The sequence below is a fragment of the Mauremys mutica genome, chromosome 1, assembly GCF_020497125.1.
Source record: "Mauremys mutica isolate MM-2020 ecotype Southern chromosome 1, ASM2049712v1, whole genome shotgun sequence".
NCBI classification, from domain to species: domain Eukaryota; kingdom Metazoa; phylum Chordata; order Testudines; family Geoemydidae; genus Mauremys; species Mauremys mutica.
The window spans coordinates 337,192,165-337,219,107 of NC_059072.1; the positions used below are offsets into that span (position 1 = coordinate 337,192,165).

At 41.2% G+C, this 26,943-nt stretch overlaps 2 protein-coding genes across 4 annotated transcripts in view; one reads left to right on the top strand and one right to left on the bottom strand.

Annotated features, from left to right (window-relative positions):
* Positions 1–784: 784 nt before the first annotated feature.
* Positions 785–26,924, bottom strand: C1H11orf54 (chromosome 1 C11orf54 homolog). 2 transcript variants are annotated; one of them, XM_045019866.1, is made up of 9 exons: positions 26,871–26,924; positions 19,341–19,486; positions 15,163–15,261; positions 13,965–14,038; positions 13,022–13,123; positions 11,208–11,384; positions 10,138–10,287; positions 4,426–4,542; positions 785–2,012 (listed from the first exon to the last, which is right to left on the bottom strand). In XM_045019866.1, the coding sequence occupies exons 2-9, from the start codon at positions 19,396–19,398 to the stop codon at positions 1,839–1,841; spliced, it is 951 nt and encodes a 316-aa protein (XP_044875801.1). In that variant the 5' UTR covers positions 19,399–19,486; positions 26,871–26,924; the 3' UTR covers positions 785–1,838. The 2 variants fall into 2 exon arrangements, with proteins under 2 accessions (XP_044875801.1, XP_044875807.1); XM_045019872.1 differs by lacking the exon at positions 26,871–26,924 and adding an exon at positions 25,310–25,567.
* TAF1D (TATA-box binding protein associated factor, RNA polymerase I subunit D) overlaps positions 19,858–26,943 on the top strand; it is a 33,848-nt gene continuing 26,762 nt past the window's right edge. The window contains exon 1 of one of the 2 annotated variants that reach the window (XM_045019831.1): positions 19,858–20,038. The gene's annotated coding sequence lies outside the window, so the exon portion shown is untranslated. Of the gene's footprint in view, positions 20,039–20,080; positions 20,350–26,943 lie in introns of those variants that run through there. The other variant, XM_045019843.1, reaches the window with a different exon arrangement.

Here is a 26,943-nt window from a genome sequence, read left to right on the forward strand (position 1 = left end):
GTAGCTTCATTTAAAATTAAATTAAATGCAGAGCCCACCAGACTAGGGGCCAGGACCCAGGCAGTGTGAATGCCACTGAAAATCAGCCCGCATGCCGCCTTTGGCATGCGTGCCAGAGGTTGCCAGCCCCGATCTAGTTTCCACACACTAAGTTGCTGCCACCTGCACTGCTGGGGTGGGGGAAGCCAGGCAGAGTAGTGCTGAGACTAGTAGTGGGACTTGGCATTTTTGGATCAGTACACATCTGTAGGCAGCTCCTGCCACAGCGAGCCCAGAACACTTTTGAGTAAAAGCCTTTCGATTTTATAAACACCCATGCCATGCTGGCAGCAGCACAGCCAGGTCAGTGGTCATACTTATTTATCACTCCTTCTCAGCTGTAAGGGGATTACAAGACACAGATAAGTTAATGCTACACAAAGCAGTTTGCACCAGACACTACTGCAGGTTTACTAGAAAATTGTCCACAACTGCTGCTTGACAGCTTCACCAACTCTCTTTTCAAGTACCTGTGCTATCCCAAGGTCCCGAACACGTGATGTATTTTCTTTAGTTCAGTTAACACACCATGTGTTGTACTCTGTATATGCATTGCTGTTCATATATGTTGCAGGCTGGTGAGTATGTCGCTTTAAGTTATATGTATGTTAGTGATTTATACGTGTGTTACTTTCAGCACATAGCAGGTAGATATTAAAAAATATTAAATACACTTCACATCTACATGTTTAGTGTGTTTTTGCTAAAAAAGGCAAAAGAAAAATATGACTCATAAAATGTTAAATCTTTAACTACTAATCAGGGTTTATTCACAGCCTAGAAATATCCCACTTGACAGCAAGTAAGACAGTTTCAATTCAATTCAGTAAAACTTTATTGGCAGGATAAATGACACAATTATCATCAGAGTGTAAAGAAAAAAATGCTGACAAAGTGCTCCTGTACTTCAGCCTTATTCAAAACTAGAAACAAATAGGGCCTGATCCTTCAGTCAGCCCACTGTAAATCCACTCACTTCAATACAGTTACTCCTCATTTACACTGGTATGAGAAAATAATCAAGCACCCATGGCATGATAGCAACATCAACATTTAAAACCCTGGAAATGGTCCTGTGCTTGTTAAGTTGTTACTGGTGCTTATGAGCTAGCTAACTATGAGCAAAGTCCCTCTTTGACAAGTTTGCATTTCCAACCTGTAGGTCCCCTATGCTCTCAGTGAAATCAACGGGGTATTGCCATTGACTCCTGTAGATGTAAGATTGCATCACCCTGTAGTCCTGCTGAGCTAGAAGTTACATGAGTGGAACTACAAGTGCCTTCCTTTTATTTCTAATCACTGATTAAAATAAGTGGCCAATCCCATTACCCACATATAACCCACTAGGGCACATATGGCTAGAATGGCACACAGCCATGTCAATATCAGAGTATGAATTGTAGTGTTGTTACCACATGATTCTTGATTGGCATCTCTTTTCCTCTTCCATTTAGAATATGGAGCTCTCATTAATTCAATGATGGCTTTCTACAGCCAGAGAAAAATCACCTAGTAATGCCTGCCTAAAGTAATCAAAATGGAACAAAATAAATCATTAATACAAACTATTTGACTTTGATGTTTGGATAAAAATTAATTTGTGATAGTTATTTGAATTCAAACAATTTCAATCTAAACTCTGAACGTGTCCCGTTCTTTAAAAAGGCTAAGGCTGCAATAAAATGCCAGCTTTTCATGTGTGTGCTTGATGTCAATTAAAAGAATGATCAAATCCAATATTTCATTTTTAAAAATTAATTGCTATCCTTACACTCCAAACTAAGTGTGCATCCATGGGTTTAATCTCTCCCAACCATATGAGACTCCTTGGGTCTATCAATACGAAAGAGAACTTCTGCAGGCAAAAAATATCCCAGATATTGCACACTATCTGGTGTAGTGTCATTATGGTAGTGTCCTCCTTCACCATGGTGACTGAAACAATGAGTGTGCTCCAGTCGCAGATCAAACCCCTAGAAAAGAGACAAGTTTATGTTATGTGAGCACAACATTTTCTTTTAAAGAAAGTATTTAAATAATGCTTCAGTATTTTGCAGTTAATATTGTACTTTTCTTCCATGGATTTCAAAGTGTTTTATAAACATTTAATTATTTAAAGACTTTCAAGTAACCTAGTACTCTATTTTATAGATTGGTAAACTGAAGCAGAGAGAGTCGCTTCCTAAGGTCACGCTGAGACAGTGATAGAACTAGGAATAGAATCTAGAAGTCTTGACTCCCAGTCCTCTACCCAGCGGTTCTCAGCCAGGGGTCCGAGGCCCCCTGGGGGGTTGCAACCAGGTTTCAGGGTCCACCAAAATAAACCAGAGAGCAGGGCCAGCATTAGACTCCCTGGGGCTCAGGGTAGAGAGCTGAAGCCCAAGCCACATAGGGCTGAAGCCAAAGCAACTCAGCTTTGCAGGGCCCCTTGTGGTGTGGGGCCACAGACAATTGCTCTGCTTGCTATCCCTTAACGCTAGCCATGGCTTTTAATCTACTGGACATGCAGAAAAACAGTTATTGTGGCACAGGAGGGCCATGGAGGTTTTCATAGCATGTTGGGGAGGGAAGGGCTAAAAAAAAAAGGTTTTCTGCCCTACAACACACAACAGTTCTTCCATGCAATCAAGTTGTTCTAAACCAGGCTTTAGTATTTGTGTTGAGGTAAGATCTATGGGCCCACAATCAGAGATTAAGGCCCCACTGTGCCACACACTATACAAACACAACAAAAAGATAGTGTCTGGACCAATTTTGAGAGAGAACAGGTAGGTACTGACAGGAGGAAGCACAGTTAACAATAAGATGATAATGAACTATATGATAAGTGTTGGATTCTGCACACCAGCTGCCTAAATTGGCACAGTGCTATTTGCCTTCTAGAAATACAATACATTATTATATTGCAAAAATATTAGTGTGATTAGGCCTAACAGCTAAATTGGTGGCAAGCTGAGACTACTAGCTATTAAGCAAAATGTATCCATTTTATTATTAATTATTTGTATTACCATAGTACCCAGGAGCCCTCATCACCAGGGCCCCACTGTGAAATACACACTCCGTCCTTTTGTCTGTTTTTCCTTTCTTTTGCATCTTGTGTCACTCTCAAATTGTGAGCTCTCTGGAACAGAGACAGTCTTTGTACAAACAAATAGTGCTTAGCACAATGGGCCCTGGTTCTTGATTTCTCTGGGCACTAATTTAATACAAATAGTAAGTAACAATCATTATATAAAAACAGCACTTACATGTCACAGGCTTTCATTCAGAAGAATATTCCATTAACAGCTGTTGATATATGTCCATTCCTATTGTACTCATCACTAGCTTTTGGGAAACAATATGCAATTGAGCACTGGGCCCAAAGACTGCCAAATAGAGACCCAATGGAGTAAGGCACTTGAGCCAACACCATGTCCCACTAATGTGCCCACCACTTGGCATAAGTTTTTTTTTTAATTGTTATAAATTTTTTTAAAAGATATAAAAAATAAAGATGGTAATTAGTTTTCCTCCCAAGACTCTTGGTTAATATATATACTTTAATGTAAATGTAACAACATTCCTAATGATAGGGACACTAGTCATACTTATGAATTTTCTCATACCTTTAATATTTTTTACTATTGAATTTAGTGCTTGTGAAATATGCTCAGTCTATATTTTGATATCCAAGGCTGTCAGGCTTTGATTTGCCCATACTACAAATACAGTGCAGTGCTAATACCAACTTCCCCACATAGCCCTGCCAAAGTGTCCCAACCCATTTCTGAATGGGCCACATGAAGGTAAGGATAATTCAGTCTCCATCCCCATTCATTCCTTGGTCTGTCTTCTCAGACTGCCAAGTTAATGCAGTTGTGCTGGTTGTTTTAGGATGCAGACATCAGCATTCAGTCACTATTGACCTGGGTTTAATTCAAACCAGTGAAAAGTGAAAGACTGAGGCTGTGGTTACACTTAGCACTTCAAAGCACTACCGCGGCAGCGCTTTGAAGCGCTAAGTGTAGTCAAAGCGCCAGCGCTGGGAGAAAGCTCTCCCAGCGCTGTCTGTACTCCACCTCCCTGTGGGGAATAACGGACAGCGCTGGGAGCCGCGCTCCCAGCGCTTTGGCTTTGACCACACTGGCGCTTTGCAGCGCCGCAATTTGCAGCGCTGGAGAGTGTGTTTTCACACCCTGCTGCAGCGCTGCAAATTTGTAAGTGTAGCCAAGCCCTATTATATTCTATTACCAGTCCCCTGAGCCACCCATTCCAACACCTCGAAGACTTTAATATAATCCATAAACAATTCCCATTCTTGAAAAAAACAAAACAAATCCAAGACAGAATCATTACATATCAAGCTAGTTACTCATAGACAAACACAAAATAGAGACTTACTGGATCTCTGGAAATTAGTACTGGCTGACAAATCAACGGAGCCTTCATTTCAAAAAAATGGAGCCAATTATTCACTTCCTCGTCAGTGTTTAAAGGACAGGCAGAAAATTCTGGGGGCTATAAAAAAAGCATTCTTAGTTGAATGAAGAAACTAGGACCAAAACTTTTCTCTCTAAGCTACTTTTCTTCACTAGCCCTAAATTATTTTCTGCTCCCTATTTCTTCTTAACCAGCAAAAGCGTATCCATGATTGTTTCTCTATTCAGAACCATAAGCTTTTATCCAATGGCTGCCTCCACTGCCTCGGGTACCAAATGGGGAATTCTTAGAATAAGGTAACCTGTATCCACGTTACATTTGTTCTATCATGTTGGGATCAGAACTACATCAGTTTCAGCTGTGTTTGAACATAGCTGAAACTAACAGGATTCTGGTATGTTTTCTTCAACTGATGCTGACAGATTTTTTTCTGAGAACAACATTAGTGAAACTGTGATTACAATTGTAACAGGAATAACAATCTAGACCATGATTTCATTATCTCTATCCACTTTAGTCACGGAAATCATAATAGAACTAGGGCTGTCAAGCAATTAAAAAAATTAATTGTGATTAATCATGCTGTTAAACAATAACAGAATACCATTTATTTAATTATTTGGCTGTTTTCTACGTTTTCAAATATATTGATTTTAATTACAACACAGAATACAAACTGCTCGCTTTAAATTTATTTTTATTACAAATATTTGCACTGTAAAAACCAAATAGTATTTTTCAATTCACCTCATACAAGTGCTGTAGTGCAATCTCTATTACAGGGGTTGGAAACCTTTCAGAAGTGCTGTGCCGAGTCTTCATTTATTCACTCTAATTTAAGGTTTTGCATGCCAGTAATACATTTTCACATTTTTAGAATGTCTCTTTCTAGAAGTCTAAAATATATAACTAAACTATTGTTGTATGTAAAGTTAATAGAGTTTCAAAATGTTTAAGAAGCTTCATTTAAAATTAAATTAAAATGCAGAGGCCCCTGGACCAGTGGCCAGGACCCAGGCAGTGTGAGTGCCACTGAAAATCAGCCTTCGGCACCTGTGCCATTGGTTGCCTACCCCTGCTCTATCATGAAAGTTGAACTTACAAATGTAGAATTATGTACACAAAAAAACTGCATTAAAAAAGAAAAACAGTGTAAAACTTCAGAGTCTACAAGTCCACTCAGCCTACTTCTTGTTCAGCCATTCGCTCAGACAAACAAGTCTGGTTACAATCTGCAGGAGATAATGTTGCCCGTTTTTTGCTTACAATGTCACCTGAAAGTGAGAACAGGCGTTTGCATGGCACTTTTGTAGCCGGCATGGCAAGGTATTTACATGCCAGATATGCTAAACATTCGTAGGCCTTTTCATGCTTCGGCCACCATTCCAGAGGACATGCTTCCATGCTGATGTTGCTTGTTTAAAAAAATATGCATTAATTAAATTTGTTACTGAACATTTGTAAGTTACACTTTCATGATAAAGAGATTGCACTATAGTACTTATATGAGGTGAACTGAAAAATACTCTTTTGTTTATAATTTTTACAGTGCAAATATTTGTAATAAAAATAATATAAAGTGAGCACTGTACACTTTGTATTTTGTGTTGCAATAGAAATCAATATATTTGAAAATGTAAACATCCAAAAATATTTAATAAATTTAAATTGGTATTTGTTTAACAATGAGATTAATCGTGATTAATTTTTTTGAGTTAACCGAGTGAGTTAACTGCGATTAATCGACAGACCTAAATAGAACCTTGATAATAAGTATTGTGAATACTGTTCCCAATGTGAATATAGCCTAAGGCATACACATTCAAGACATCTGTTTCAGGAGTGTTCTAGACTCTGAGGACTCAGGAATGGTGCTTTTCTCCAAAGGGGAGCACCATCGGTATCATGTTTAGATCCACTTCTTGGGAAAAAAAAATTCTTCAGAGTAATAGATTTTTTAAAATTACCCTTTGAATTTTAGGTAGATGAAAGCAGCATGACAACACGACAGCAATTTCATCTTTGATATTTGATAGGTTTGTCAGAGACAAAACTGATTGGAGACGTGTAAAAGTTTAACATTTCAGAAAGTTCTGCTTGTAAAATGGAAAGCAAATTCTGGTAAGCATGCAAGCAAATACAATCAGTAAGAATGTATAGCTATTGCATAAATATATTAAATAAGAACATAAGAACAGCCATACTGGGTCAGACCAATGGTCTATCTAGCCTAGTATCCTGTCTACCGACAGTGGCCAATACCAGGTGCCCCAGAGGGAGTGAACAGAACAGGTAATGATCAAGTGATCTCTCTCCTGCCATCCATCCCCACCCTCTGATAAACAGAGGCTAGGGACACCATTCCTTACCTATCCTGGATAATAGCCATTAATGGATTTAACCTCCATTAATTTATCCAGTTCTCTTTTAAACGCTGTTATAGTCCTAGACTTCACAACCTCCTTAGGCAAGGAGTTCCACAAGTTGACTAAGTGCTGTGTAAAGAACTTCCTTTTATTTGTTTTAAACCTGCTGCCCATTAATTTCATTTGGTGGCCCCTAGTTCTTGTATTATGGGAATAAGTAAATAAGTTTTCCTTATCTACTTTCTCCACATCTCTCATGATTTTATACATCTCTATCATATCCCACCTTAGTTTCCTCTTTTCCAAGCTGAAAAGTCCTAGCCTCTTTAATCTCTCCTCATATCGGACCCATTCCAAACCCCTAATCATTTTAGTTGCCCTTCTCTGAACCTTTTCTAGTGCCAGTATATCTTTTTTGAGATGAGGAGATCACATCTGTACGCAGTATTCAAGATGTGGGTGTACCATTGATTTATATAAGGGCAATAATATATTCTCCGTCTTATTCTCTATCCCCTTTTTAATGATTCCTAACATCCTGTTTGCTTTTTTGACTGCCTCTGCTCACTGCGTGGACATCTTCAGAGAACTATCCACGATGACTCCAAGATCTTTTTCCTGTTTACTTGTAGCTAAATTAGCCCCCATCATATTGTATGTATAGTTGGGGTTATTTTTTCCAATGTGCATTACTTTACATTTATCCACATTAAATTTCATCTGCCATTTTGTTGCCCAATCACTTAGTTTTGTGAGATCTTTTTGAAGTTCTTCACAGTCTGCTTTGGTCCTAACTATCTTGAGCAGTTTAGTATCATCTGCAAACTTTGCCACCTCACTGTTTACCCCTTTTTCCAGATCATTTATGAATAAGTTGAATAGGATTGGTCCTAGGACTGACCCTTGGGGAACACCACTAGTTACCCCTCTCCATTCTGAGAATTTACCATTTATTCCTACCCTTTGTTCCCTGTCCTTTAACCAGTTCTCAATCCATGAAAGGACCTTCCCTTTTATCCCATGACAACTTAATTTACGTAAGAGCCTTTGGTGAGGGACCTTGTCAAAGGCTTTCTGGAAATCTAAGCACACTATGTCCACCGGATCCCCCTTGTCCACATGTTTGTTGACCCCTTCAAAGAACTCTAATAGATTAGTAAGACACGATTTCCCTTTACAGAAACCATGTTAACTTTTGCCCAACAATTTATGTTCTTCTAGGTGTCTGACAATTTTATTCTTTACTATTGTTTCAACTAATTTGCCCGGTACTGACGTTAGACTTACCGGTCTATAATTGCCGGGATCACCTCTAGAGCTCTTTTTAAATATTGGCGTTACATTGGCTATCTTCCAGTCACTGGGTACAGAAGCCAATTTAAAGGACAAGTTACAGACCCTAGTTAATAGTTCCGCAACTTCACATTTGAGTTCTTTCAGAACTCTTGGGTGAACGCCATCTGGTCCCGGTGACTTGTTACTGTTAAGTTTATCAATTAATTCCAACACCTCCTCTAGTGACACTTCAATCTGTGACAGTTCCTCAGATGTCACCTACAAAAGCTGGCTCAGGTTTCGGAATCTCCCTAACATCCTCGGCTGTGAAGACTGAAGCAAAGAATTTGTTTAGTTTCTCCACAATGACTTTATCGTCTTTAAGCGCTCCTTTTTGTATTTCGCTCATCCAGGGGCCCCATTGGTTGTTTAGCCCGCTTTCTATTTCTGATGTACTTAAAAAAAAACCAACCCACACTTCGTTATTACTGTGACATTATTGATATAATCTGGGACCATATAGAACATGGTTGCAACTAAGGTCCTGTAGTGGCACCAAATCTTATGTAAAGGGGGTCATATAAGGTGTCTAAGACCAGGTTATGGGCTGCTGGTTATGATTATGCTGTCTATATGTATGTATCATTTTGTAGTTGAAGTTATGAATATTGGCTCTGTACTGTCTGTATTTCAAACTTGTGCTGTGCTTCTGGGTGACATCTCAGACAAGTTGGTGTTAGCTCTGCCTAGCCTGCTTGATGGCCCATTAAGGACCATCAGCTACACAACTGACCCATTGAGAGAAGGCAGATACGCTTTGTAACTCAGCAAAGTATGCATGCAGGAACTTGCCCATGTGACTCCAGACTCCATTTTGCTGTAATTTTCCACAGTAAGAACAAAGAGGTGTTCTTACACCTGGAAAAGACTATAAAAGGCTGATGCCTCATCTCCATCTTGTCTTCAATCCTGCTTCTTACCTCTGGAGGGACTTTGCCACAAATGGAAGCTCTATACAAAGGACTGAATGACCCATCCCAGCTGGGGATGTACTCCAGAGACTTGATTTGAACCTGCAGTTTATTCTATCACTACGACAAGCCTGAACCAGGAACTTTGCCATTACTGTATGTAATTGATTCCATTTAATCAATTCTAACTCTCATGTATATCGTTTTCCTTTTATGAATAAACCTTTAGATTTTAGATTCTAAAGGACTGGCAACAACGTGATTTGTGGGTAAGATCTGATTTATATATTGACCTGGGTCTGCGGCTTGATTCTTTGGGATTGAGAAAGCCCTTTATTTTCTTTATTGGGGTATTGGTTTTCATAACCATTCGTCCCCATAACGAGTGGCATTGGTGGTGATACTGTGAAACTGGAGTGTCTAAGGGAATTGTTTGTGTGACTTGTGGTTAGCCAGTGGGGTGAGACCAAAGTCTTCTTTGTCTGGCTGGTTTGGTTTGCCTTGGAGATGGAAAAACACCAGCCTTGGGCTGTAAGTGCCCTCTTTTAAGCAATTTGTCCTGAATTGGCACTCTCAGTTGGGTCCCGCCAGAACCGCATCGTTACAATTACCTTTTGAGTTTTTGGCTAGCTGTTCTTCAAACTCCTCTTTTCCTTTTCTTATTACATTTTTACACTTAATTTGGCAGTGTTTATGCTCCTTTTTATTTACCTCACTAGGATTTGAATACTTGTAAAAAATTATAAATCTTGAAGTTAAACCATATCTCTGATTGTTGTTTAATTGATTTTTTAATTTTTTAGTTATTTTTCACACTATTCTACTGTCTATGTGTTTCACCAAGTCCTTATACATCCCCATTTGTTTCTACAGCTTCTGTGCCCCAACAAAAGATTGGAGTATTAGGGTCAAGGGATATATAATTTTGGTGGTTTTGTACTTTCTGTTTATCACTTTATCATTATTGCAAAAAAATTAAGTGCACTAAGTCTTTATATCCTGAACTGTCTTGCGTCTTTATCTTTTAGAAAGATAAAGAGCCTGAATCAAGAGCAACTTACCATGATATGAATCTTTGCTTTCCCCTTTTGAATGACAAATGTACCTCCTATCCCAACTGGTTTATCTCCATAGCATTTTTCTATAATTTGTCTCATACAGGTCACAAAGTTATGCCGTCCAGTTCTTCCATTGGCTTTCACTTCAATAACCTGGAGAGCAGACATACATTTATCATGCCTATCACATGCTGTAATTTTTTGTGAATGTTTGCTACGTACGTCATGTACACCTCTACCTCGATATAACGCTGTCCTCAGGAACCAAAAAATCTTACCACGTTACAGGTGAAACTGTGTTATATCGAACTTGCTTTGATCCACCGGAGTACGCAGCCCCGCCCACCCGGAGCACTGCTTTACTGTGTTATATCCGAATTCGTGTTATATCGGGTCGCGTTATATCGGGGTACAAGTGTATTTCAACGCTGCTATATATCCTATAATCTTTTTTACAGTAAGTTCTCTCACAGGTGCTGCTGCCTTTGCATCCTTAAAATATTCAACAGGTTTTGTTTTTTGCATGTAAGAATTTGCTTTTCTGAAGTTCTTTATTTAGTCACACAACAGGCACAGCACATGAAGCAGAGGTGTAAGATTCCTTCTCCCACCCAACAGGCCTCAAACCTGTCATGAAAGAACACTCTCTAGGGATAAAAAGGTTGTTCAATTTTCATGCTCCATTCAGTACTTGCTTCTCTGCTGAGACCACCTAATGTCAGTTGTGTTGAGGGATACACTCGTCCACCAGGAACTGAACAAAGACCACAAACCTCAGTTTACATAGGCCAATCAAGCATCAGATGACAATAACTTTCAGTCACTACCAACCTGGGCTGGATTACAACGGGTGATTTAAGGGTGAAAAGTTCCATATCCCAGTACCAATTCCCTGGGGAATCCACTCCCTCACATCAACTTCACTTTCTTGTGAAGGACATTATTTCTCTTATGTGATTTTTGGAATTAATATTAACATCAGCATTCCCTGAAAGAAAAGGCAGGCCTGAAACAAAGAAGTTTAACTTTAGCTATCACCTACAGAAGAAGTGACATTTTATCCAAATATGTACCTTGCCAGGTTGGCCCTGACTGGCATACAGGTTGGCCAGAAGTCCAAATTCACAGTCACTATATTTGTTGCTGTACTTCTCCAGCAGGCACCCTCCATCTGCAGGATTAATCTGAACGGTATAACTTGCATTTACAGCAGGCTTTTGTTCACTCTCAGCTTGAGCAACTGGGATAAACTGAAAAGAAGAGCATGTAACATTGCTTAGTTCTATCATTTGATTTTATTACTAGGTATATAGCATCCCAAATTAGGGCCCAATCCTGAGAACTACAATAGAATTTTCACCTCTCAGGATTGAGTCCATATAGATTAGCAAAACACACAACTATTTTAAAGGAAAACTCTTAATTTAAAATTGACTAAGTGTGAAAAACGTGTATTAAGGAATTCTCTTATCTAGGGATTTGGATTCAAGTCCCTGTAAAAATAACAGAACACTAAATGGGACAGTTTCTCAATGAGGCAACCAACTTAATATATCGCTGCAGGAGGCCTAGCTTAGTGATGATGACCAGGACTGAGCATTCACTTCTGTTACAAAGTACTGAAATGAAAGAGTTTTCAGGTGGCATTTGCAAAAGCGTTCATACTGTCAGGGACGGCTCTAGGTATTTTGCCACCCCAAGCATGGCAGGCAGGCTGCCTTCGGCGGCTTGCCTGCGGGAGGTCCCCGGTCCCGCAGATTCGGCAGCACACCTGCGGGAGGTCCGCCGAAGCCGCGGGACCAGCGGACCCTCCACAAGCATGCCGCCGAAGGCAACCTGCCTGCCGCCCTCGCGGCAACCGGCAGAGCGCCCCCCCCGTGGCTTGCCGCCCCAGGCACGTGCTTGGTGCCTGGAGCCATCCCTGCATACTGTTAGCTTAACCGTGCTCTCGCTGCATTCAGTAGAAAAACTTCCATAGATTTCAATAGAAGCAAAGCTAGACCAACTTTGAGTGATCTTGAAAATATCACCCTTAATGTTGTTGTAAGGCAAGGCCTATAATCATTTAAATGGTTAATTTGACTACTTACTTGTAAAATAAAAATATTTTCCTATTTTATTTAAATAATAATAACGTGCAGCGACTTTGAAAGTCTCTGAGTTATCATATTTACTACCAAGAGCTAAATTCTCTCACTCCTATTGTGTATCAGGCTGTTAAGATGCCAGTTTTCAATTCATTTAGTTTTCTTCTTCGATTGTATTTCACTCACTTAGGAATACATTTAGTCATGTACTCTTCCTTGTAATTAGATGTAGCAATTAGAACATTTTTCATATTACACTGAAGTTTTCCATTCACCTCAAATCAAAACTGCTTTCTTTATCTATTTCACCATGTCAGATAGACCAACTAAATCATGTTTTAACTTCTGATCCTTAACTGACCTTAGAGCTTAAGTCTTAAAACAATAGCATCTTGAATAACACTATTTTTTCTCTTGTGATATTTAAAATGAGGACTAACACTGGATATTTAAAGCAATTTACCATTCAGCTCTTTGGCGTCCATTTTTTACATATTTTTAATCTTCTCTGGTATTAAAAATGTGACCAGCTAATTGTAAATTTCAGTATAGCAACAACTAGAGGCTGCTTCCTGTTAGCTTCATAGTAACCATATGCTTCCTTGTAGAATTTATAAACACAAAATGTGGTTTATTACCTAAGTAATAAGTAACTCCTGGCAGAGACCTTGTCTTTATTATCTTTTTAAAGTGTCATACAAACTTATGGTGCTACATATAAGTTATCAGTGTAGAAATGTTTGCTCTATCAATAAAATCATTTTTTGAGAACTTCTGAATATTTATACATGTTTACTGACCTCAGCATTTACTCCAAGAATCCTAGAGGACACAGCTCCAGCTCCAAGAATGAAAGCTCCAGGCAACTCTATTTGCTTTGCAACGGTGTTCAGGTCATAAACCTGCACAAGAGACATGCGTTTATGTACCTTTGACTTTCCTACCTTGTAATTCTCATCTCAGTTACATTCCACTGCAATTTCTTGATGATTTTATCCAAATATCATTATTATTTATTTGTACAGATTGGTTTGAGCACAATCCTCAAATCCGAACAGCACTGGCAACTGGTCAAGTTTAAACGTAATGACTTGGGCACATATCCACTTATTTGCTGGACTGCATTATCTTCTTGCACAAGCTTGGCCCCATGCTGTCTAAGGGCAAAGTTACCGATCTCTGTGCAAGTGACATTAAAGCAAAAAATGAAAATATCCTTAAGTGATGTCACATAAAATCAGATTCTGGCAGGCCCCAGGCTCTACCAAAAGAGAATGCATTAGCAAATTATTAACGTAAACTCTACTTTGGCCTATACCGGCCCCATACACAGTCGGTTTTTACAAACAATAGTAATAATCAGCATGGAGGGCCATGGCTAGATGCGAGGGATAGGTAGCATACAATATATAAACATACAGCCCATGCCATGGACTCTAGGTAATTCCCTCCAACATCCCTCTATGGCTTCTCTCAGACAGCTTTTGAAGAAACAGCCACACAGGTACCAGAAGAGGGACAACTTTTGCATGCAGCTTTGGCTTTGGGATTTCTGACACGTTCTTATGCTCAGCACAGGCCAGGATGCTTGGCCCATAATGCTTTCACAATGCAAGCCTCTTTTTACAAGTCAAATCCTGCAACATTCATTAGTCAGTGTTTGCCAGAATAGTATTTTAAAATATGACTACATATGCTTCTTTGGCAAGTGCACTAAAAAGCCATGACTATACATTAACTCACTTTATCTTTTTGTACAAGAGGCACCAGGTAAGGAACACCTCCCACATCTGCTATTCTAGGCTTCCCACAGATTCCTGGAACAAGAATAAGGCAAGTTAGCTTGTCAAGGGAATCTGTCTAAAATTCTCTCTGTGCACTTGAAGTATAATAAGACAGAGAATTTGTTCCTCAAAAGCTTCCTTTAAGTTTTCAGAAAGTCTTTTAAATCAGGAGTTCTTTACCTTTTTCTATCTGAGCCCCTCCCCCCCCATGCTTTAAGAACTCCATGGCCCACCTGTGCCACAGCAACTCTTTTTCTGCATATCCAGTAGATTAAAAGCCGGGGCTGGTGTTAGGGGTAGCAGGCAGGGCAACTACTTGGGGCCCCAGTGAAGCGAAGTTGCTTGGGCATCAGCCTCGTACGGTAGGGCTTGGGCTTCGGTTTTCTGCCTGGGCCCCTGCGAGTCTAAGGTTGGCCTTGCTCTTTGGTTTATTTTGGAGGACCCCCTGAAACCTGCTCGAAGCCCCCCAGGGGACCCCGGATCCCTGGTTAAGAACCTCTGTTTTAAATCACCATTTTTTTCTGAGTACTAAGATAAATTAGGGGTTCTACAAATCCATGTAAGTTAGGCCTGAATTGGAAGAAAAACATGCATAAGGCATGGGTTCACTTCTGAAAGCGAGCCAGCCTGTTCCAAAAGTAGTACTGCTCTACAAGCATACACAAAATCTACTAGGCAACAATTGAGGAACACTGGTTCTCTAATGAGGCATAGTTCGTAGCGTCATCATGGAAAGACAGTAGCAGGTACAGATATAAATGCTTTCACCTATCTTGTGTAGGGGCAATGGTGGGAGTTTAAATAAAACAGAGATTGAGCTAATTATTAGAATGAAGTTGAATAGCAAGACAGTACTTGGTATCTACATAGCCCCTTCAATCAGAGGATGTCAAAACCCTTAACATACAATAGAGAATTAAACCTGTTAGTTAAACTCATTTTACAGATGAGGAACAGTGATGCAGAGCACTTGAGTGATTTGTCCTATTCAGGTCACACCAAGCCAGTGGAAGAGCCAAGAATAACAAGTGCTCCCAGCCTTGTAGCTTATCCACAAGACCACTCTTCCTCTGCCATCATCTTCAAGAGTTTCTAATTATGAAGAATCCTATGAAATATTGGCAAAGTCATACCTTATGGTTAGAACAGTATGTTACCTTTAACAGGAAAGTTGAAGGGATCATGACTCAGATCAGGGCATTCTACTACAGAGACCTGGACATCAGCAAAGTTCTCTTTAAGCCCATTCTGCAGGACTAGAATAGAGTAAAAAAAATATATTAGTGAGAAATTAGCTAGTTTGGCAAGTAACGCATCACATAAAACACATATTTTAAGGTGTCAGTTTAGCAAGATACATAAGCACACGGGTCACATTGGAAAAAACTAACCCCAACTATACATACAATATGATGGGGGCTAATTTAGCTACAAGTGATCAGGAAAAAGATCTGCAGTCATCGTGGATAGTTCTCTGAAGATGTCCACGCAGTGTGCAGAGGCAGTCAAAAAAGCAAACAGGATGTTAGGAATCGTTAAAAGGGGATAGAGAATATGACGGAGAATATATTATTGCCCTTATATAAATCAATGGTACGCCCACATCTTGAATACTGCGTACAGATGTGGTCTCCTCATCTCAAAAAAGATATACTGGTATTAGAAAAGGTTCAGAAAAGGGCAGCTAAAATGATTAGGGGTTTGGAACAGGTCCCATATGAGGAGAGATTAGAGAGGCTAGGACTTTTCAGCTTGGAAAAGAGGAGACTAAGGGGAATATGATAGAGGTATATAAAATTATGAGTGATGTGGAGAAAGTGGATAAGGAAAATTTATTTACTTATTCCCATAATACAAGAACTAGGGGCCACCAAATGAAATTAATGGGCAGCAGGTTTAAACAAATAAAAGGAAGTTCTTCTTCACACAGCGCACAGTCAACTTGTGGAACTCCTTGCCTGAGGAGGTTGTGAAGGCTAGGACTATAACAGCATTTAAAAGAGAACTGGATAAATTCATGGCGGTTAAGTCTATTAATGGCTATTAGCCAGGATGGGTAAGGAATGGTGTCCCTAGCCTCTGTTTGTCAGAGGGTGGAGATGGATGGCAGGAGAGAGATCACTTGATCACTGCCTGTTAGGTTCACTCCCTCTGGGGCACCTGGTATTGGCCAGTGTCGGTAGACAGGATACTGGGCTGGATGGACCTTTGATCTGACCCAGTACAGCTGTTCTTATGTTCTTACTAAGCACGTGAGCAATTCCATTAACTTAAATAAGGCTAGTCACAAGCTCAAAAGTTATGCATATGTTAATTACCTCACTGAATCAGGGCCTCAGAGAGGAATAAATCCTTCTCTGCTATCCTGTTATATTGCTGAAGGACAGAAGGTTTCATTTTTTCTTTTTACAATACACACACACATGATTTTCAGAAAGAGGCCTAAAAACTACACTCCTAAAGAAATCCACATTGAGGCACAAATGCCTGATTTTCAAAAGTGCCACACACCCAACAGACATCATAGGATAACAATTTTCCCCTCACTGTGACTTGAGCTGGATTCAAATTGGTGACTAGATGGGGAAAAAAGAGAAGGAACTTTTTTTGGTCAGATGTCTGAACAAGATACCCCTCCTATACAGAACAGAGGGAAGAAATATTGCTGAGCAATCCTTGATATAACATTTCATTTTGTTTTGTATCAAGATTAGGTCCACTACATGCCAAAGTAAACCAAAGAAACTCAAAAACGAATCTCACATAGGAATAAACAATGGATTGTTCCACTGGAGTAAAAGTAGGGATGAATCTGGCTTAGGGCATATCTACATGTATAATGCTGCTGCAGCGCATCTGGTGAAGATGCTCTATGCCAGAGGTGGGCAAACTACGGCTCGTGGGCTGGGGCTGTCTTGCCTGGCCCTTGAGCTCCCAGATGAGGAGGCTAGCCCTCAGCCCCTCCTGTGCTGTCCCCCCTTCCCCACAGCCTCAGCTCACCACGCCGCCAGCGCTCTGGCCCGCCGCTCCTGCTGGGAAGCATGGTGGCATGGCTGGCTCCAGCATGGTAAGGGGGGTGGGGAGCAGGGGGGTTGGATTAAGGGGCAGAGGATCCCGGGAGTCAGTCAGGGGACAGGGAACGGTTGGATGGGGTGGAGGTTCTGGGGTGGGGGGCAGTGAGGGGGACTAGGAACGGGGAGTTGGATAGGCGGGGGAGTCCTGGGGGGCCTCTCCGGGGGTGGGGGGGTGGATAGGGGTCGGGGCAGTCAGGGAGCGAGGGGGTTGGATAGGGTCTGAACCATGCGCCTCAAAGCTGAAGACTTAACTGAAAACAGCTTAAGAAGTGCTCCTGTCTGCAGCACTCAGACACAGCTCCCAATGGGATCCAAACCCCAAAGGAATCCATGTTATTCTGTATAAAGCTTATACAGGATAAACTCATAAATTGTCCGCCCTCTATGTCACTGATAGAGAGATATACACAGCTGTTTGCTCCCCCAGGTATTACTTACTTATTCTGGGTTAATTAATATGCAAAAAGTATAAAAAGTAGGATTTAAGTGGTTTCAAGTAATAACAGACAGAACAAAGTAAGTTACCAAGCAAAATAAAACAAAACACGCAAGTCTAAGCCTAATACATTTAAGAAACTGAATACAGGTAAATCTCACCCTCAGAGGTATTCCAATAAGCTTCTTTCACAGACTAGACTCCTTTCTAGTCTGGACCTAATCCTTTCCCCTTGTTCGGTCCTTGTTCCAGCTCAGGTGGTAGCTAGGGGATTCCTCATGACTGCAGCCTCTTTTGTTCTGTTCCACCCCCTTATATAGCTTTGGCACAAGGCAGAAATCTTTTGTTTCTCTGGGTCCCCACCCCTCCTTCTAAATGGAAAAGTACCAGGTTTAAGATGTATTCCAGCACTAGGTGACATGGTCACATGTCCTATGAGACCCCAAGCCTTCATTCTTCCCAGCCTGACTCACAGAAAGGCTTGCAAATAAACAGAGCCATTTAGAACCAATAGTCCTAGTTGATGGGAGCCATCAAGATTCCAAACCATCATTAATGGCCCACACTTTGCATAGTTACAATAGGAGTTTAGAGTAACACTTCATATTTCTAGCTTCAGATACAAGAACGATACATTCATACAAATAGGATGAAGACACTCAGTAGATTATAAGCTTTGTAATGATACTTTACAAGAGACCTTTTGCATAAAGCATATTCCAGTTACATCATATTTACACACATCAGTATATTTCCATAAACATATGGAGTGCAGCGTCACACATACCCGTCTGTCTTCTAGCTTGGTGGAATTAAAGCGATTTGCCATAACGAGTCAGCAAAATGTACTTAGCAGCGTTATGTGAGGTTTTAGTTCCTGCTAGGTGAGTGGGTCAGTAAGGAGGCTCTGAAAGGATCTCCAATGAGTCGTTCCCCAAAGGTTGATGAGAGAGAAAATAAAAATCAAGACAAAACTTTGGGTATGATGGCCCAACCAGGAAGGGGAAACTCTGCTTTCCACTCTACTTCTCCTGCTGCTGATGTAGGGACACATTCAGCCTCCTGATCCTATCATGGCTGCTCTCCAACCCAACCCAATCCTATTGCAACTCCTCACCCCTTTGTGGGCAGCACTGGTTCAAGAGGCTGTGATCCTGGCACCACTCCAATCAACACACGTAGTGGGTAAAAGTAGCATTCCCACTCAACCAGGGGATTCTTGCCAATATCCCAATCTTGCAATCTTTTAAAGCTGCAAAGTAATGTGAGATGTGAGTGGGATTAGCAAGAAACTACAGGTAGATTTTGGGTCTCAGTTGAAAGAAAAGCAACTGAGAACCATTGGGTACATGTCCAAAAATGTTCACTGTGGTGGCTATCCATCCATCTTATAACCTTTAGCCCAGTGGTTATGGCACTTGCCTCTCATGTAGGATATTAAGTATTTTTATAAAGTGGAACAGCTTCAACAGGAAAAATTATGAACCACCCACTCCAAAACAGTCTGTAGTGCAGTGATCAGGATACTTCCCCAGGCAGAAGGATCCAAGTTCAAGTCCCTGCTCCAGAATAGGGATTCAGTTATGGGGTCTCCCATTTCCTAAGCAAGTGTCCAATCATTGGGCTGAACGTTATAAAAGGGGTGGATGCACAGACACAGTTTGCTGTTTTAGAATAATTCAGATGGGAAAAACGTTATCAGGTCAAAGCCAGCCTCTACCCAGCTCTATTTAGGACATAGGGGCAAAGAGCTGAATACAAAATTTAGTTTATTGTCATTTCTTATTGCAACAACTTCCATAACACTATAAATTGCATTACTTACCCCCAGAAAGTTCCTCTAGACTTGGGACATGAAGAGCAAACTTTTCAACTTTGGCCATTTTCTATTTATTTCAGCAAACTGGACAATCGATTTATAAATTCTCTGCTGAAGAGATCAGAGTACACCGGGCACTGAGACTTACTGATCTGTGAACAAACAGAATGGTTTACTGATTAAAAAGGGCTTGCACAGCTGCATTCTACTTTTTTGATATGTAAGGGTTTTTTTTCAATTTCATTTAAGAATACAAACTATAGTAGACTGGACTTTTTGCTTCAAGTGACAAATTGTGATGTATGTGCTTATAATGCTAATTTCCTCGCATGTTTTGGAATGACAACATGCATAGAATGCAATTCTAGAGAGGATTCAGAGCACTGTATCCATAAGGACTTAGCCCCAAGCCTCCAACTCGGTCTGTGTAATCAAGTCCCTGAGTTCAAAGGACTCTGCACAGATGCAGGTGTTTACCCAGGTGGAGCTTTAATTTGTTTTTCTGTGAAAACTGAGAGTCATGAGCAAAGGCAGTCTTCAACCTGCACCAAAGAAGTACAGTACTGGTTCACTAGGAGGCCCAATTTGACCTCTGGGCAGGTATGAAACCAAGACTTTCCCCTACAAAAGAGAAGCGGGGTTGCAGTATTTCTGTTGACGGAGAACAGCAGCAGAGATGGATGTACCTCTCCTACAGTAGCCTGGTATGTAACAATTGTTTTGTTAGCAACCATCTGAAACACAGTTTTCAAAAAAGTTTATTGCTCACAGTTCAAAAGTCAAAGTAGCTATAGTTTAGTCAGTTCTACTACAACACACAATCAGGTGACTGGAGCAGGCCACCAGGAAGAGCTAGTTGGAACCAGCTCATAAGTCAATGACACCGATCATTAACTCTTTAGTCACATCTGCCTCATTGCCCATAAAAAGGAAACAAGTCCCAGATATCCATTCCGTGGGGCGTGGAAACAGTCTACTTGCCTACCCACCAATGAGGAGGAAGAAGTTTTTCCGAGTGAGTACAAGGGCATTATGTGACATGTCATTCCATATTATTTATGAAAATATGCTTATGATATGAATATGACATAACAGATACTTTTATGCAAGATGGCTTGCTTTTATGCAAGATATCACTGGAAAGGTTATGATTTACTGAATGTGATTATCTAATTTGTATGCCTGTATCATGTCTGTATCTGAAGTTAGGAATATTGACTATGTATCTGTATTTCAACTATGCTACTTTGGGTGACACCCACTGCTAACACTTCAGGTACAACAATGGATAAGCCAGACAGGGCAGACGGCCCATCAGTGAGGAGAATGGACTGTGAAAAGTTGGCCTTCCTGTGGACACTCCATACTGCCACTGACTCATGGACTCCGTGATACCAAAGTCATAGAATATCGGGGTTGGAGTGGAGCTCAGGAGGTCATCTAGTCCAACCCCCTGCTCAAAGCAGGACCAATACCCAACTAAATCATCCCAGCCAGGGCTTTGTCAAGCCTGATCTTAAAAACCTCTAAGGAAGGCAATTCCACCACTTCCTAGGTAACCCATTCCAGTGCTTCACCACCCTCCTAGTGAAAAAGTATTTCCTAATATCCAACCTAAACCTCCCCCACTGCAACTTGAGACCATTACTTCTTGTTTAGTCAGGTGGTCTTGTCACCTGATACTAAAACATTACCTGGAACTTCTTGTAACTTTCCACTGTTAGGGAAGATGGGTCAAGTTTGGGAAACAAAGGATTCTCGCCTTATGTAAATGCTATTTAAGGGTAAGGAGGAAGGCAAATGGGACTCCTCCTCTCCATGGCCTGTCTGCCCAAGAAGAAAGACTGCAAAAGCCACCTGAAGGGAAGGCAAAGGAGGAGTCCAGACTGAAACGGGGTCTAGTCTGAAAAGGAATATAACTGGAACTCTGAACCACAGAAACTTTTCAAACTGTCTGCAACAATATCTAGAGTCAGAAATACTGTTTTTAACCAATTTCTTTAGTGAAACTAGCTTAGTTTGCGTATTTGATTTCATTTCCTTAGTAATCTGGTTTGTTTGGTTTGTTACCCCTTTTACCACTTAATAAACAAAACAAATTTTATTAACTATAAAAGGCAGATTTTATTAAACCCAGTTCTGTAACTTCTAACAGGGGGGCAAGAAGCGTGCATATCTCCCTCCACATTGAGGGAGAGGGCAAATTTCATAAAACCTTTGGGTTTGTAACCCTTAAAAGGAGCGAGCACCAGAGTGTTGGAGCAAGTCCCTTAAGAGTCTTCCCAGAGCTGATCTGCAACTGGATGTGGACCTGCCTCTGTATGTGTGCTAGAGGATGCTTTAATAGCCTGGCTCAGCAAGACAGGTTAAAGGGGGCCCATGCTGGCAGAACAGGTAGACTCAGTGGTATCTCAGCACATCAGGTAGCTTCCTAAGGGGTATAACCCGTCACACGTTAACCATCCACTTCTGTACGATGCAAGATTTAATTAAAAAAACATGTTTCCAGTCTTTACGGGTTACTAATATTACTTTCAAAAGTGAGCCCCCAGTCTTCCTGAATCTGCAGACACACAGGGGAACATCAAAGATCAAAGAGTAGGGAGAGGAAGGTGAGTATACTTTATAGCAACAATTTCCCAAGTGAAAGGAGAAAGATGCTTACTAAGGGCTGATCAAAAGCTCAGTGAAGTCAATGAAAGACTCCCATTGACTTCACTAGGCTTTAGATCATGTGACTTTTCATCACAGAACAAGGAAACCAGAAGGAATCAGGACTGTGCTTCTCCACCACCCCTATGAAAAAACTGTATTCTTCACCCCAAATAAAAGCAGCAAAAATAAAGTCACTCACTTTTTTTAAACTTTCTCTTCCCGACCAATGCCTTCAGTAATCAAGCTGTTTGGGGGATGGCTAGCTGAGGGGGCACAACCCTTGGGAAGCTGGATGTGTCTGATTGACTGGGCTTCTGCTGAAAACTCAGCTGAAATGTTTTCCTCTCCTACGCTGCAGAAAGCAACTAAGGAGGAGCCGTATCTTCTTCAGCTGGTGGATGATTCCTTTTTCTTCTCAGGTCAGGAGTTGACAGCTCAATAATTATTAGAGTTGATAGGCAGAGTAATACAAAGCCAGAAAGGCACTCAAAAAGGTAAAAAAAAATATGTAGCTTGTGTTTGAGGTGGTGGTGGTGGGAAATCCAGTGGCGGAATGGAAAAGCGTGAGGGGCTATTTAGTCAGAGCAATTAACCAAGAAGATGACTTTTAGTAGCAACATTTTGAATGGATTTGAAAGGGAGCAAGATTGCATTTATCAAGAACAGAAAGGAGGATGTGGCAATAGTCAAGACACAAAGTGACAGGGCCTGGACATGAGCTTTAGCAGTGTGGATTGAGAGACTAGGTCAGATCTCAAAAATGTAGGATTCAGTGAGGGGTCAGAAATACTACTGGGTGACTAGAGAGATGGCAGACCTGTAGAAGGAGACAGTACATTTTGTACTGGAGGAAGTCAGCATGGTCACAGCAGGACTTCTGTGAAGATGATCAGCTGGTGGAGAGCAGGAAAAGAAGAACCAGATGCTGGGGGGTCGGTCAGGGTCTGAGGTTGCTTGAATGGATGAACTTTGCAAGGGGGGAGATGGTCGAACAAGTCAAGGATGGTGGAAAGTGTGGGGTGGCGAGAGTCAATGGTTGACACAATGGAGAAGAGGGAGAGGGAGAAGAGGACTTAGGCTAGGTCTACACGAGGGGAGGAGGGGGTCGACTTAAGATACGCAACTTCAGCTACGCTGAAGTCATCATATCTTAGGTCGATTTACCTGGCAGTGAGGACGGTGGCAAGTCGACCACTGCTGCTCCCCCTTTGACTCCGTTTCCGTCTCTTGCCGCATTGGAGTTCCGGAGTCGACGGCAGAGCGATCGGGGATCAATTAGATAAATCGATTCCCGATAGATGGAGCACTATCTGGCGGATAGTGTAGACATGCCCTTAGAGAAGAGAATAGGTTGATGGACTGGAGGCGACTAGTACTGAAGGAGACCAGGTAGTGGCTAGATAAGGAATTTTGTGATGTAGAATAAGCTGATCTGAAGCTGCCGGTCAAAGGAGGACATGAGGAGAAGGAGACAGGAAGTTAAAGGATCAGGCAGGAATTTTATCTGTACAAATGTTCTCAATTATGCAGTTTCCATCCTGCCTTCATAAGATCCCTGATAGAACCGAAACTTTGTTTTTGTTCCCTTGATTGATAAGTTTTCTGTATGTTAGAGACAGTCTGTGTGTCAATGAGGAGAGATGGGGACACAAAAAAGATCCATTTCAGGGCAGTGATTCTCCAAAGCAAAATATAAAACTTTGAAATGTACAGTCCTGTTTAAATTTACCCACCTGCCTGATTGCAGGGTTTCTCCATATCTCAGCACAGTCATTGATGTGCTGTCAAATCTATAGCTGAAGGTGTGTGATGCTTCTCATCCCTGCACAGCTATGCCTGTTGACAGACAACTTTGCCAAGCAGTAATAGAATGCAGCTAATTATGCACTAGGCGGTACCACTACTGCCATTCAGAACTGTAAGGCTAGCAGAGAAAGGATCAAGAATCATGTCAATGTTATGCTATTGCTGCTTTTCCAAATGTATGAGCACCTTCCAAGTTCCAGGCATGGCCGGGCACAAGCCTGCCCACATCTGAAGGCCCCACCCCAGCCTAAAGAGATGAGCTACTTAACCTGCCGCTCAAGCAAGTTCAGGGGACAACAAATGAAAAACAGAGACAGAAGTGAGGTCATAGGGCCAAAATCAGGGATCTAGTAGACACTGAGCAGAGAACCCTGGAGAGCACCCACTGCTCCTCGAAGGTGTCTAGTGAGCTAGCATACGCAGCCCAGAGAAACTCTGTCCGAATCAGCGATCGAAGGGAGGAGCGGAAATAGGCCTCACAATCGCAGAGTGCCTCCCCTTCCAACATCTTTCTGCTGGTATGATGAATAGTCACCTGGGCTAGTGCCAGAAGGAGGTTGATGAGGAGGTCTCCTGACTTCATGGGATCATGGATGAGGGGTGCATAAATTAGGAGGTGTGGGGAAAAGTGCAGGCAGAACCTAAAGGGAAGGTTCTGGAGGAGCCAGAAAAGAGGCTGCAACCTGGCGCACTCTAGGTAGATGTGCACTGGGGTCTCTCACGCTTCAGAAGGGGCAGGTAGCAGGGAGAGAGGTGAACCATGCCAGGTACATGATCCAAATGTATCATCATCAGCAAAGGCAGTCTCTGTTATTATGGAATAGTGAAGAGGATAAAACAGAGGCAGGGGATGGGGAGAGTAGTGAAGAATCACCCCTGTGGGAAGAGAAGCCTTGGGAAGAGATAAATGTGAAGCTCTTACTTCATCAGAACAAGTCACAGGTTGCTCTAAAATGTACAAGGCGCAGGGGCAACTACCTAGGGCTTGTCTACATAGTTTTTGTTCCTATTAACTATATCACTTTAGAAACTAATATAATTAAATTAGTGTAAAGCCTTAGTTTGGATGCCTTTCCACCAATAAACACCTTCATGTTGGTATAGCTTATATCAGTAGTTAAAGGGGTATAAACAGTGTGTGTGTGGAAACAAGCCACTAGTAGACACCCCAGCAATACAAAGTTACAAAGGAGCAGAGCTTCTCAGGGCTGAGGGATAGCTCAGTGGTTTGAGCACTAGCCTACTAAACCCAGGGTTTCAATCCTTAAGGGGGCCATTTAGGGATATGGGGCAAAAATCTGTTGGATGATTTAATTGGGGAATGATCCTGCTTTGAGCAGGAGGTTGGACTAGATGAGGTCCCTTCCAACCCTGATATTCTATTCTATGAAAACCATCACAACTATGTCTGACTAGTAAATGTAATTTTTTCCACACCTTGTTAGTACAGGATTAACAGTAATCCACAAAGAATACTAATGAGTGATTTTTTTCCATAAAATATATATACTTACCATTTCAGTCAATTTTTAGTACAAATAAAACACGGTACTGCATTCCAATTGAAAGTACAAGTTAGTGTCTTTGATGGGCTCTTCCCTTCTTTCCTCCCTCATTGGAATGTTTTGGTGCACAAATGAGACATGCCCTATGCAGTAACGTCCACCATGGAGCAGTAGTAGAATTGGAATGGTCTTGGGTAGAGTTTTTTGGGGAATTGTTATGGGCTGGTGATTTTACTTAATTGTCTCCAATAGGGCTCAGTGTAAGGGAGTTATTGTCTATCCATGTGGATTCATTGCGGACTGGGGCCTAAAAGACAAATCCAGAGTAGTTATGGCACACTGGAAACAATTAAAAGGAAGCAATAACTTAAAGGGCATTTTAAAAAGTAATTAAAAAACTCATCAGAGCCAGGAAAGCAACAGCCCCTTCTCTACAAAATATCAGAACGGCCATCCTGGGTCAGACCAATGGTCCATCTAACCCAGTATCCTGTCTTCTGAATGTGGCCAATCCCAGGTGCTTCAAAGGGAATGAACAGAACAGGTAATCATCAACTGATCCACCCGTTGCCCATTCCCAGCTTCTGACAAACAGTGGTTAGGGACACTTCAGAGCATGGTTTTGCATCCCCACCCATCCTGGCTAATAACCATTGATAGACCTATCCTCCATGAACTTATCTATTTCTTTTTTGAACCCTGTTATAGTCTTGGCCTTCAAAACATCCTCTGGGAAAGAGTTCCACAGGTTGACTCTGCACTGTGAGAAAAAAATACTTCCTTTAGTTTGTTTTAAACCTACTGCCTATTAATTTAATTTGTTGACCTCTAATTATTGTGTTATGATAAGGAGTAAATAACACTTCCTTTTTTACTTTCTCCACACCAATCATGATTTTCATATCCCCCTTGGTCATCTCTTTTTCCAAGCTGAAAAGTCCAAGTCTTATTAACATCTTCTCATATGGAAGCTGTTCCATACCCTAATCATATTAGTTATCCTTTTTTTGTACCATTTCCAACGTATCTTTTTTTTTTAGATGGGGGAACCAAATCTACATGTAGTATACAAGATATGGGTGTATTTTAGAGGCAATATGATATTTCTGGCCAAATTATTTATCCCTTTCCTCATTATTTCCCAACATCCTGTTAGCTTTTATTGACTGCCGTTGCACATTGAGAGGATGTCCACAATGACTCCAAGATCTCTTTCCTGAGTGATAACAGCTAATTTAGACCCCCATCATTTTGTATGCATAATTGGGATTATGTTTTCCAATATGCATTACTTTGCATTTATCAACATTGAATTTAATCTGCCATTTTGTTGCCCAGTCACCCAGTTTTGTGAGGTCCCTTTCAAAACACAAAAGAAAAGTTTCAAACAAAGAGTCCTGTGGCACCTTAAAGACTAACAGTCACAGATGTATTGGAGCATAAGCTTATGCTCTAAATAATACGTCTGTTAGTCTTTAAGGTGCCACAGGACTCTTTGTTGCTTTTTTCAGTTCTGAAAGTGAGTGGGTAGGTGAATAAACATGCCCAGACAATTAAGTTAATGACTCACCTGAGGCACGTTGTTCACCTGAGGGGAGCTCCCGTTATAGGGACAAGGTTTGTCCCTGAAGAAGTGGGCATTC

Excerpts from the sequence above, each read along its gene's own strand:
- C1H11orf54 (XM_045019866.1), bottom strand. The coding sequence starts at position 19,398 with ATGGCCAAAGTTGAAAAGTTTGCTCTTCATGTCCCAAGTCTAGAGGAA. Across the intron at positions 13,124-13,964 it reads CTCTTGTACAAAAAGATAAA|GTTTATGACCTGAACACCGT; the intron begins GTGAGTTAATGT and ends TCTCTTGTGCAG. Across the intron at positions 4,543-10,137 it reads AAGCAAAGATTCATATCATG|CCCCCAGAATTTTCTGCCTG; the intron begins GTAAGTTGCTCT and ends CTTTTTTTATAG.